At 36.2% G+C, this 13420-nt stretch overlaps 1 protein-coding gene across 10 annotated transcripts in view; it reads left to right on the top strand.

The window, feature by feature from the left end:
• The window catches only part of NFIB (nuclear factor I B), a 288405-nt gene that overhangs the window by 204305 nt on the left and 70680 nt on the right, over window positions 1-13420 (top strand). For all 10 annotated transcript variants that reach the window (XR_009552015.1, XM_060199571.1, XM_007535865.3 and 7 more), the window contains exons 5-6: window positions 7732-7852; window positions 12726-12844. Coding sequence is in view for 9 of the 10 variants with exons in the window: in XM_060199571.1 (XP_060055554.1) it covers window positions 7732-7852; window positions 12726-12844 (240 nt within the window). In the remaining variant the exon portion in view is untranslated. The remainder of the gene's footprint in view (window positions 1-7731; window positions 7853-12725; window positions 12845-13420) is intronic.

Raw genomic sequence — 13420 nt, forward strand, 5'->3', positions numbered from 1 at the left:
GGACTTACATAAGGATCCTGGTTCGAGCCCCCGGCTCCCCACCTGCAGGGGAGTCCCCTCACAGGCAGTGAGCAGGTCTGCAGGTGTCTATCTTTCTCTCCCCATCTCTTTCTCCCCCCCCTCCATTTCTCTCTGTCCTGTCTAACAATGACGACATCAATAACAACAACAATAACTATAACAACAATAAAAAACAAGGGCAACAAAAGGGAAAATAAATAAATATTAAATTTTTTTTTTAAAAAAGTTACAAGTAGTTCACATAACATAGGGCTTATAAGCCTCTGGTTAGTAGTTTATTTCTTTGATCTCCCCACCTACCCTTTGAATTTTATCCATTATAGTTTTAAGAAGTCAGGCAGATTGCTTACTTCTACTGAACCCCTTTAAAACCTCCTAGCACATACCCTGCTTTCCGCTGTCACTCAGAACATGGTTCTAATAGTAAACTATTTTAAAGAATGTGATTAGTGTGGTATTTCTTACCTTATATATTTTTTAACCTCTTGTGTATCTCAGGCTACAACAAACAGCTATTAAACATTATTAGCTGTCCAAAGAATTTAACTTACTAGGCATTGTTCCACATTGAGTACATATATTTTCTGTCTAAAATGAGCTTAATTTATTATATATAAAATGAATAATCTAAGGGAATACAGAAAATCCAGAAAATTGGAGCTAATATTGACTTAGTGTTCTTTTAAAAATATTTATTTACTTATTTATTGGGTAGAGACAGAAAAATCAAGAGGAAAGGGGAATATAGAGAGACACCTGGAGCACTGCTTCATGCCTTGTGAAGCTTCTCCCCAGCAGTGTGGACCAGGAGCTTGAACCTGAATCTTTGCTCATTGCAATATTTGGGATCAACTATGTGTGCTACCTGGTCCATGACTTTTTAAATTTTCAGTAGGACATATATTCTCTGTAGTTATAACTTCTGTACAATAAATATGTGCCTTCTGCTCATACTTTAAAAATTTATATGGGGGGTGGCCGTGAGGGAAGAGCATAATGGTTATGTAAAAAGACTTTCATTCCTGAGGCTCCTAAGTTCTAGATTCAGTACTCCACACCACTATTTACCACTATTCAGTACTCCACACCATTATTACACCACTATTTACCAAAGCAGTGCTTTGGTAAATAATAATAAGAAGAAAGAAGAATTAATTAGTTTTACCTGCCTAATGTTGAAATCTAATTCATTTGATAATAAATAAATGTAGAATGTTTATGAAAATTTCAGGGTAAGAAAATTTCCATGAAAATCTGTAGTCTTTCCATTTATCAGTAGTGAATCTCCAGGGTGCTAAAATTTTGTTACCTCAACTTAAGGACATAATATCTCTCCTAAGAGTTCTGGAAGACCTGATAAAATTGGGTAAAGAAATGAAAACTGATAAGAACAGATACTACACTTGATCTACAAAAGGCTTTTTATTTTTTACATTTATTTATTTATTTATTTTAAAAAGGAGACATTAACAAAACCATAGGATAGGAGGGGTACTATTCCACATAATTCCCACCAAAAGATCTCTATTTCCCATCCCCTCCCCTGATAGCTTTCCTATTCTTTATCCCTCTGGGAGTATGGACCCAAGGTCATTGTGGGTTGCAGAAGGTGGAAGGTCTGGCTTCTGTAGTTGCTTCCCCGCTGAACATGGGCGTTGACTGATCGATCCATACTCCCAGTCTGCCTCTCTCTTTCCCTAGTAGGGTGGGTCTCTGGGGAAGTGGAGCTCCAGGACACATTGGTGGGATACTCTGTGCAGGAAAGTCTGGTAGGCATCCTGCTGGCATCTGGAACCTGGTGGATGAAAAGAGAGTTAACATACAAAGCCAAACAAATTGTTAAACAATATGGACCCAAAGGCTGGAATAGTGCAGATGAAGTGTTGGGGGGTACTCACTGCAGACTATTGTGTACTTTTGCTTTCAGGTATACATTTTGCCCTAGTTTATGGATATGTGTGAAAATATACTCTAAGGGGACATGGTCTATATCTAGGTTTTGTTAGGAAGTGAACCACCTGGAATGGAATTAGAGAATACTATGAAAGGAATGGTCTCACCCGAGTAATGAAGCTGAAGGGTTGTCATTGCACACCTGAAGTCTCTAGACATAGTCTGAAGTGAAGCATGCTGAGGTGGCACTCATTGTGTTGACTAGGTTGTGATCGGCAGATGCAATATTATTTGATATGAATTTAGAGAAGCATGCAGGAAAGTGCGCCCCACCCTAAGGTTCCAGGACTGGGGAAATATAGGCTCTATAGTGGAAATGTGAGGTTCCTGCTGTCTTAGAAGATAATGGATAGTTATTGTTACCATCACATTATTTGGTAATTGGGTTAACTTTGAAAAGTCCCTTTGTTAGGATTTGCTGTACAATACCCAACATCTTGTATATAGTTGTGCCACCAGTTGCTTCTGTTCTCCCTGGTCTAGTCTTTTGAGAGAGTCAACATATGGGAGACTCAGCCTATGTATTAAAAAGACTCAGTCTGTGTTTTAAAAAGTTCAAGATATAAAATCAATTTTCCCCTCTTGTATTAATTAAATAGTGATTTATATGACTACAGTTTAATAGGAGTTTACATAGACACCATTCCCACTACCAAAAGACTGTGTCCCCTCCCACCTGCACCCCCACGCCCCGCTGCCCACACTCTGCTTCACCACAGGGTTTTTACTTTGGTGCCCTACTCTAGATTTAGTCAGATCCTGCTTTTATTTTCCCTTTCTGTTCTTCTTTCTCAACTTCTGTTTATGAGTGAGATCATCCCATACTAACCTTTATCTTTCTGACTAAGCTCACTTAACATAATTCCTTCTAGCTCTGTTCAAGATGGGTCAGAGAAGGTGGGTTCATTGTTCTTGATAGCTGCATAGTATTCCATTGTGTATATATACCACAGCTTTCTCAGCCACTCATCTGTTGTTGGGCACCTGGGTTGCTTCCAGGTTTTAGCTATTATGAATTGTGCTGCTATGAACATAGGAGTACACACCTCTTTTTGGTTGGGTGTTATGGAGTCCTTGGGGTATAACCCCAGGAGAGGAATTACTGGATCATATGGAAGGTCCATGTCTAGCCTTCTGAGAGTTTTCCAGACTGCTCTCCACAGAGGCTGTACCAATTTACATTGCCACCAGCAATGTAAAAGGGTTCCTCTGTCCCCACATCCTCTCCAGCATTTGTTGCTGCTGTCCTTTTTGATGTATGCCATTCTTACAGGAGTGAGGTGGTATCTTAGTGTTGTCTTAATTTGCATTTCTCTGACAATCAGTGACCTGGAGCAGTTTTTCATATATTTGTTAGCCTTTTGGATCTCCTCTGAAGTCAATGTTTTGTTCATATCCTCTGCCCATTTTTGGATGGGGTCATTTGCTTTTTTGGTGCTAAGTTTGCTGAGCTCTTTCTATATTTTGGTGATTCGTCTCTTGTCTGATGTATGGCATGTGAAGATCTTCTCCCATTCTACGAGGGGTCTCTTTGTTTGATAGTTGCTTTTGGCTGTGCAGAAGCTTTTCAATTTGATGTAGTCCCATTGGTTTGTTTTTGCTTTAGTCTTCCTTGCAATTGGGTTTGTATCATCAAAGATGTCCTTGAGGTTTAGGTGGGAAAGTGTTCCACCAATGTTTTCCTCTAAGTATTTGATAGTTTCTGGTCTAACACCCAGGTCCTTGATCCATTTGGAGTTGATTTTTGTTCCTGGTGAGATAAAGTGGTTCAATTTCATTCTTCTGCATGTTTCAACCCAGTTTTCCCAGCACCATTCATTGAAGAGAGCCTCCTTCCTCCATGTAATATTTTGGTCCCCCTTATCAAAGATTAGATGTCCATAGGTGTGGGGGTTTAGTTCTGAGCTTTCAATTCTGTTCCACTGGTCTGTGTATCTATTTTTTTGTTCCAGTACCAGGCAGTTTTGATGATGATGGCCTTATAATATAGTTTGAGATCTGGGAGTGTGATGCCTTCATTTCTGTTTCTTTTCCTCAAGATTGTTTTGGCAATTCTAGGTGTTTTCTGGTTCCAGATAAATGACTGTAGGTTTTGTTCTATTCTCTTAAAGAAGCTTGGTGGAACTTTGATGGGTATCACATTAAATTTGTATATGGCTCTGGGAAGAATATTCATTTTGATGATATTTATTCTTCCAAATCCATGAACATGGGATATCTTTCCATTTCTTGGTATCAGTTTCTATTTCCTTGAATAGTGACTCATAGTTTTCAGTATATAAGTCTTTCACTTCTTTGGTCAGCTTTATTCCTAGGTATATTATTGATTTTGCTGCAACAGTGAATTGGAGTGATTTCTGGATGTCTTCTTCTTCAGATTTAGTGTTTGCATAAAGAAATGCTACTGATTTTTGTACATTGATTTTGTAGCCTGACACCTTGCTATATTGCCTACTAACTTCCAGTAGTCTTCTACTGGATTCTTTAGTTTTTTCTATGTATACTATCATATCATCTGCAGATAGTGAGAGCTTGACTTCTTCCCTTCCAATCTGTATTCCTTTGATTTCTTTCTCTTGCCTGATTGCTATGGCAAGAACTTCCAATACTATGTTGAAGAGTAATGGTGATAGTGGACAGCCTTGTCTAGTCCCCGATCTGAGGGGGAATGCTTTCAGCTTCTGTCCATTGAGTATGATGTTGGCTGTAGGTTTGCTATATATGGATTCCACTATCTTGAGGAATTTCCCACCCATTACCATTTTTTGTGGAGTTTTGAGTATGAATGGGTGTTGGATTTTGTCAAAGGCTTTCTCTGCATCTGTTGAGATAATCATGTGGTTTTTGGCTTTGCTTTTATTGATGTGGTGAATGACATTGATTGACTTATGTATTTTGAACCAGCCTTGCATTCCTGGAATAAATCCCACTTGGTCATGATGAACAATCTTTTTGATATACTGCTGTATCCGGTTGGCCAAGATCTTGTTTAATATTTTGGCATCTATGTTCATCAGAGATATTGGTCTGTAATTTTCCTTTTTTGCTGTGTCCCTATCTGTGCTTTTTTTTTTTTTTTTTTTTTTTTGCCTCCAAGGTTATCGCTAGGGCTTAGTGCCTGCACTACAAGTCCAATGCCCCTGGAGGCCATTTTTTTCCCCTTTTGTTATCCATCGTTGCTGTTGTTATTAGTGTTGTTATTGCTGTTGTTGTTGTTGGATAGGTCAAGAAAAATCAAAAGAGGAGGGGAAGACAGAGAGGTGGAGAGAAAGATAGACACCTGCAGATCTGTTTCACCGTCTATAAAGAAACTCCTCTGCAGGTGGGGAGCCGGGGGCTCGAACCAGGACCCTTTGCCCAGTCCTTGCGCTTGGCGCCATGTGCGCTTAACCCATTACACTACCGTCAGCTCCCCCCCCCCCCAAAGGCTTTTTAAATACTGTTCCTAGACACCAGCTTGCCTGGTCTCCACGTTCTCTCTACCTACATCTTTCACATTGTCTCTACCTACATCTTTTCCTCTCTGTTAGCCCCTGTTTAGAATGATCTCCCTTTAATGCTTCACCCACTCGCTGAAACCCAGGCTGAGCTATAGTTTTTCTTCAGAGTTCTTGGATTATTTAAGTTTATATATTTTTTATTCTTTCCTAAGCATTGTTTATATAAATTTTGGGCAGAGGCCATTTTATTCTAATATGCTTTTGGCTGGTCTTTATGAATATATTTTTCTAATTTGTGCAGTCTGCTTTATTATGGTCAGGGACCATCTTAGTATATTTTACATACTTTGTAGCTAGCCTACCAGAAATGAATGCCTTCAATAACTTGTTGAAGACATAACCTTCAGCAGATAAACTCATTTATATTCTTCTGTCTGCTTTTAGCATGTTTTTGAACTATTCAATCTTTGCTGACATCTCCAAGCCTGCAAGGGAAGTACTTCCAGAGAAAAAGCAAAAGAAGGAAATTCAAATTTGTTGAGAATCTATCATGCACCACAAGTGGTGCTAGGTTTTTTAATCATTCCTTACTTTATTTGTTGCTTACCATGTGATAAGGTTATTATTATTGTCACTTCATAGTTAAGGAAACTGAGTCATCTCACTCATAAATGGCAGAGGGAGTTCAAACTAAAAGGCTATCTTTTCCAAGACTAATCATTGTAACACAACATATTGTTTCACAGATTTATTCAAGATGTCTAGAAACATTTTAAGATTTGAACAGATGTAATCCATTGTGCAAAAAATAATACATAAAAAAGTTCATAATGTATTAGCGCATTTGGAAGATCTCTTGATTTTCAAAATTATCTTTTTCTTATATTTTTTTATTTCTTTATTGGGGATTAATGTTTCACAGTCAATAGTAAATACAATAGTTTGTACATGTATAACATTTTTCAGTTTTCCACATAACAATCCAACCCCTAGTAGGTCCTCTGCCATCCTGTTCCAGGACCTGAACTATCTCCCCACCCCACTTTGGTGCAACACACCAACTTCATTCCAAGTTCTGCTTGGTGTTTTCTCTTCTGTTATTGTTTTTCAGCTTCTCCCTGTGAGTGAGATCATCCCATATCCATCCTTCTGTTTCTGACTCATTTCATTTAACATGATTTCTTAAAGCTCCCTCCAAGATGGACTGAAAATGGTGTAATCACCATTTTTAATACCTGAGTAGTATTCCATGTAAAATAATATCTTAAAATATTAAATCCTGTGACTATACTTGAAATGATTTATAAATTTGTGGCACAAAAACATTTTGTTGTTGATTGATGCTAAGGTTTCACTGCTCTGGGCAGACTTTCAGATACAAAGAAAGAACAGAGGGGGGAAAGACAACATAGTACCAAAGCTTTTCACTGGAGACAGAGGCCAGGTTCAAAGCAGTGTCCAATTCATGGCAAAGCGGTCACTTTGCTGAACTATCTTTCCAGCCTACAAAGACTTTTATTTTTTAAAACAAAATATAATTATTGAGGAAGGTCACATTTACTATTAATATGTGAAACATGTATTTGGGGGGAGAAGAATTCAACTCTTGTTTTACATTGGTCAATTTCACTTATAGCTAGTCTAAAATTAGAATTGGGGAGCCGGGCGGTGGCGCAGCGGGTTAAGCGCAGGTGGCGCAAAGCGCAGGGACTGGCGTGAGGATCCCGGTTTGAGCCCCCGGCTCCCCACCTGCAGGGGAGTCACTTCACAGGCGGTGAAGCAGGTCTGCAGGCGTCTGTCTTTCTCTCCCCCTCTCTGTCTTCCCCTCCTCTCTCCATTTCTCTCTGTCCTATCCAACAACAATGACATCAACAACAACAACAATAATAACTACAACAATAAAAAGACAACAAGGGCAACAAAAGGGAAAATAAATAAATAAAATTACAAAAAAAATTAGAATTGTTTCTATCAAATAATCAAAACTATCATGATGTACACAACCTATTCTCATACTAACGTTCATATTATAACAGAGTGACAGTTTTTATATGTATTTATCAATTTTTTCATGGTACCAGTTTGACTTTTGAGAGTCAACATATTACATAATAGCTTTCCTGGTGCCACTTTCATGCAAATATCATGAGGAAGTTATAGAATTCCTGCCTCCATGTGTGGTTGATCAGAGTCTTAAGTTAAATAGAGTTGTCTTCATTCTGACCTAGCATATTGGAAAACATCCTGTGATTACATTTGAGTAGAAATGACAAGTATAAATCTCTTTCTCAATATTTCCTTTTCTTTTATTCCTAAGCACCCATAACCCAGGGAACTGGAGTCAACTTCCCAATTGGAGAAATTCCGAGCCAACCTTATTATCATGACATGAACTCGGGGGTCAATCTTCAGAGGTCGCTGTCTTCTCCACCAAGCAGGTAACTACATGAGAAACTGTTCTCCTCGGTAAATGTGCAAGTAGGTAGGTAGGTATGCATAGAGTTAAGTAAGTAATAAGGGATAGGGGAAGCATCAGTTTCCACATGGGGTCATCTATCTTTGTCCAAATGGCCTACATATTTCTCTGGTGCATGCTTTTTCTATTTCTGGATTAAAAGTTTAAAATATTGGGAAGGAGGTATACCTATAATGAATATTTAGAGTTGGGGGGCAACCTTTAATAGTGGAATAATATTCACTCATTTTAGTATTATAAAGTAAAAAAAAAGAAGAAGAAAAAGGAATAGTTACATGGCATCTACTCAATAAAATACTACTCAGCAATTAAAAAATTATTTGTGTCATTTCAGACAAAATGCATGGGACTGGCAGTGTTTATGCTTAATGAAAGACAACTATGGGATGATTTCACTTATATGTGGAATATAAATAATTAAAACACATGAATTTGAAAAAAAAAATATATCTATGACATTGGGAGAACTATGGTGGTTACTGTTGGAGGGGGGATGAGGGAACAGATCTTCCATAGTGGAAGTAGTATAGAATCATACCACTGTTATTTTTTAATTTTGTAATTCATTATTCAATCACTAATAAAATTATTTTAATTTTTTAACAAGATATAACAAAGAAAAAGCAGTAAGAGATTGAAAATATGTGGTAGGAATCTAAATAATGTCAACTGTTTATTTTATAATAAACTGCCATGTTTAAAAAAAAAGAAGGAAAACAAAGCAAGACCCCTTTAAGACCACCCCTTTTTTTTTATTTACAGATCCTGTGCCTTTTTTTTTTTTTTTTTTGCCTCCAAGGTTATGGCTGGGACTTGGTGCCTGCACTATGAGTACACAGCTACTGAAGGCTATTTTTTCCCCTTTTGTTGCCCTTGTTCTATCATTTTGGTTATTATTATTATTGTTATTGCTTTCATTGTTGTTAGAAAAGAAGGAAATCAAGAGGGGGGAAAAGACAGAGAGGGGGAGAGAAAAACACTTGCAGATCTGTTTCACCACCTGTGAAGCAACTCCCCAGCTGGTGGGGGGCTTCACACCATGTGCTACCACCAGACCCCTGATTCTATGCAAATTTTAATCTTTACAGATAAATATTATTATTTAATTGTTCGATACATTTAAAAACATTTGGAAGACAAATAAGAGAACTGTGCAAGTATATTAATATGATACTCATTCTGTTCAATGGAATATCATAATCCTACAATTTATTTAATTATTTTATAACTTTATAACTGATATTGCAATAGCAACAAAACTTGATTTGTGATTGATCCATTCTAGTAACTTTTACTACATTTAAGTTTGAGAAATAAAACATGTAGAACAACATGTAAAATATTGCCAGTGAGAATCTTGTTTGCTCAGAAATCTGGTTTAATCAAGTTTTGTTGGGCAAGAGTTAGGTTACTTTACTTTTTACAATTTTTAAAAATATTTTATTTATTTATTTCCCTTTTTTGTTACCCTTGTTGTTTTCATCACTGTTGTGACTATTACTATTGTTGTTGTTATTGATATTGTTGTTGCCAGATAGGACAGAAAGAAATGGAGAAAGGGAAGACAGAGAAGGGGAGAGAAAGATACATACCTGTAGACATGCTTCACTGCTTGCGAAGCGACCGCCCCCTGCAGGTGGGGAGCAGGGGGCTTGAACTGGGATCCTTACCCCAGTTCTTGAGTTTTGCGCCATGTGTGCTTAACCCACTGCGCCACAGCCCAAACCACACTTTACTTTTTAATTCTGTGGACATTCTCATTTGCTATCTTGATCTTTCAATTGTAAAGGACTTAACAAAAATCCTGGTTAAGTGAGGAATAAATATATAGAAATTTGCCATGCGTAGTTTTTTTTTAAAGATATGTTCCACTGTTTTAAAATCATAGAATAAGGCTGAGTTGATGAGAAGACAAAATAAATAGATATACCATCATTTTTTATGAGTTGAGCTTTAGTACATATAAACTTATTTCCAGAGCATTAAATATAATGATGATGAATTATAAAAGCCTGTGATTTCTGGAGCAAAACATGTATCTTATAATATCAACTAAAAAACAAATAAGAGAACATCAGGGTGATTACAAGCTATTCTCAGTAACAAAAGTCAGTTTTATCTGAGTGAATTATGGTGATCTACACACTCTTATATTTATAAACTAATATATGGTCAAAGTATTTTAATAAGAAATTTAAAAGCAAGCTCCTTGAACTTTTTATAACTACAGTTCTGTGACGTGTTAGTTTTTTTTTAATGTTCTAGGTTTTCTAAATTTAAAATTCAGAAAGTAATTTTTAAATTTATCTGATGTTAGATCTGTTCATTTGTACAGATCTCTCCTTATGGTCATTGGGTATCAGATATCACATCATTCAAATAAATAATTAAAAAACACATTTTTCTGCTATTACCTATGGAAGTTGTATTTTTCTTTAATTCAAGTTTTTCATATCTACTGTCAACTCATAGTTTGAAAGTAGAATAAAGTATGGTTTAAAATATACATCTTAACTTTGTGTGTCACTGATAGATTCTAAAGAATTCATATTTAGTTTCAGCCATTTTCTATCTCACATAAATTCTGGTAGTTAAAGGTACTAATCTCAAATATGTCTATAAATACAAGCAAGTAAATATAGTCAGTTTGATAATGGTAAAATAGGAAGAGCATAGTCTTGGAAGTTAAAGCCTTTACTTTGTGTTGAATTGCTTTTTTTTAGTTTCACATGGGGACTTTATTTAATCTCTCCCAATTTGGCTCCCTGTTTGTAAGAAACGGTAGGATTAGACTAAGTGTTTAATTTCTGAAGTCATTTTCAAGTCTCAAATTCTATTCAATTATGTTTATTATAACTACATGCAGTTAATTCAGAAATACTTTTATAGTTCTCACCTGCATAAATACAAAGGACATTTATTTTTTATTTATTTGATAGAGACAGAAAGAAATCAAGAATGAATGGTGAGATTGAGAGATACCTACAGCACTGCTTTCTCCTGTAGGTGGAGACTGGGGACTTGAACCAGGGTCCTTGTGCATTATAACATGAGCACCACCAACGAGGTCCACCACTGCCCAGACCCTAAATAATGATTTTTTACTGTAAGGAGAAAATAATACATTTTCAGAGTCATAACTAACATCTTAGTAGAATATTGGGATATATATATGTGATATACCTGGAAATATGGCATATCCCACAAGATAAGTTTTTAGGCTCTAAGCATTCCCTTTAATAATAATTGAGATTAGTTATATTTTTCTTTATTGTAATGCATCACTTTTAAAGTATACCTTTTAGTTTGAACTTGACAATAACTTGTATTCATGGTTGATCTTGGAAACATAATGTTAACAAACTGATTTTTAAAGAAAAGAGTAAGAATAATATCTGAAATACTCTACAGTCAATAAAGCACTATAAAAACTTTTATGTTGTATATGGAAGATAGCTTAATGTTTATGCAAAAAAACTTTGAAGCCTGAGAATCCGAAGTCTCCAGTCCAGTCTCTTGCAAGCCGATCAGTGATCTGGTCTCCTTCACTCTGTATCTCTTTCGTCACACACAAAACATGTTTTTCTTATTGTTTTTTATAACATTGCTGTTAATAATTGCTTTTTAACAAGTATCTTCTAAATGCCAGTAACTTATAAAGATCTTTACAATTAACAACTCATTTAGTTCATTAAACCACCACCCTTTGAACTTGGTTTTATTTGTTCCACTTTACAGATGACTAAACTGAATTTTAAAAGCCTAAGAAGTTTACTGTTAGAAAGTAATAAGTGGTGTTGTCATTATAAGCCAGTATGACTCCATAGTCTTCTACCTGTTTAATTATTTCATCTTTCAATTAATAACAAAAGGATTCTATTATTAATGACGAAGTGCCATTTAGATGAAACTTACTAATGTTGACAATAATTTTAGGAGTGAAGTACAGTTTTAAAATTAGCCTACATTAAAATTAATCACATTAAAATTCCTTGGGGATGGCGAGGGAGTCAGGAGACAGCTCATCTGTTAGAGTCACATGTCGAAAGCCCAGGGCTCCTGCTCTAATACCATGTATATCAGTATCATGGCACTGGAGGGAACTCTGGTGGTGTCTCTGTCTCTCCTCGCAAATAATAAAAAGAAATCGGGGCTTGGGCAGTAGCGCAGCGGGTTAAGTGCACATGGCGCAAAGGATCTCGGCCTAAGGATCCGAGTTCGAGCCCCCTGACCCCCACCTACAGGGAGGTCGCTTTGAGAGCAGTTAAGCAGGTCTGCAGGTGTCTGTCTTTCTCTACCCCTCTCTGTCTTCCCCTCCTCTCTCCATTTCTCACTGTCCTATCTAACAACAATGACATCAGTAACAACCATAATAATAACCACAGCAACAATAAAACAACCAGGGCAACAAAAGGGGAAAAAAAAAATAGCCTCCAGGAGCAATGCATTCGTAGTGCAGGCTCTGAGCCCCAGCAGTAATCCTGGAGGCAAAAAAAAAGAAGAAGAAAAGAAATCTCTTCTTGTTCCGGAAAGTTTTTTTTCCTAAATGTACTCAAAGTAGAAAAATTTCTCTTGTTTTATGTTACATAACAGAAATGATAATATTGTTAGACAGATAAGGTCAAATGTGATATAATAATAAATGGTTTATTACAACTAGAAATACTTACTATTCTTTTTGGTAATACTCATAATTATTTCAAAATTATTTTGAGATACTAACATTTAGATTTATGGAAATTTCCACAATAAGGATTTTTTCAAATTATTTATTACTAACTGTTCCATATCTTCCTCAGGATATCAGTGATGTAATTGTTGTCATATTTTAACAGCAAAAGACCTAAAACTATATCCATAGATGAAAATATGGAACCAAGTCCTACAGGAGACTTTTATCCTTCTCCGAATTCACCAGCTGCTGGAAGTCGAACATGGCATGAAAGAGATCAAGGTGAGTAATAAGGAATACTACTTCCTTTAGGGATACTAGAATGAAATGTCTCCTCATTCACTAAGTTTGATTTTGCTATGCTTTCATAATTAAATCACTATGAGAGTTTTTCTTTATGAATTGATACAAGTAGAAGTATTTTTAATGTTGCCAAAGTCATTACAAAACTTCCATATTGTACATGTGTATTGGACTTTTTCCAGACAAAATTATTTTTCAACATTCACAATTATGTATATGAGTTGTTTTGATCTCTCTGCACTGATTGAATTGCAGTAGAATCATAAATTCTGTATCTATTAGATCAATTTGCTTTTTCGTGCAGGATATCTCAGGAATGACCCAAATTTTAAGCTATTTCAGGGGCCAGTTTCTAAAAACTCCCATTTAAAAGAAGGCATATTTTATTTGCAGTGGGCACATGAAAAACCACAAATAAAGATGATGCAAACTCTTTGCATCTGAGTCATTTTAGTTAGGTTTACTAGATGAACTGGTTAACTTTTAAGGTAGTATTATGTGAAAATACAAGCATAAGAGGTAGTTATCATTGGCTGTCCACATTCAGACTTAGCT

The sequence above is a fragment of the Erinaceus europaeus genome, chromosome 10, assembly GCF_950295315.1.
Source record: "Erinaceus europaeus chromosome 10, mEriEur2.1, whole genome shotgun sequence".
Lineage (NCBI taxonomy): Eukaryota > Metazoa > Chordata > Mammalia > Eulipotyphla > Erinaceidae > Erinaceus > Erinaceus europaeus.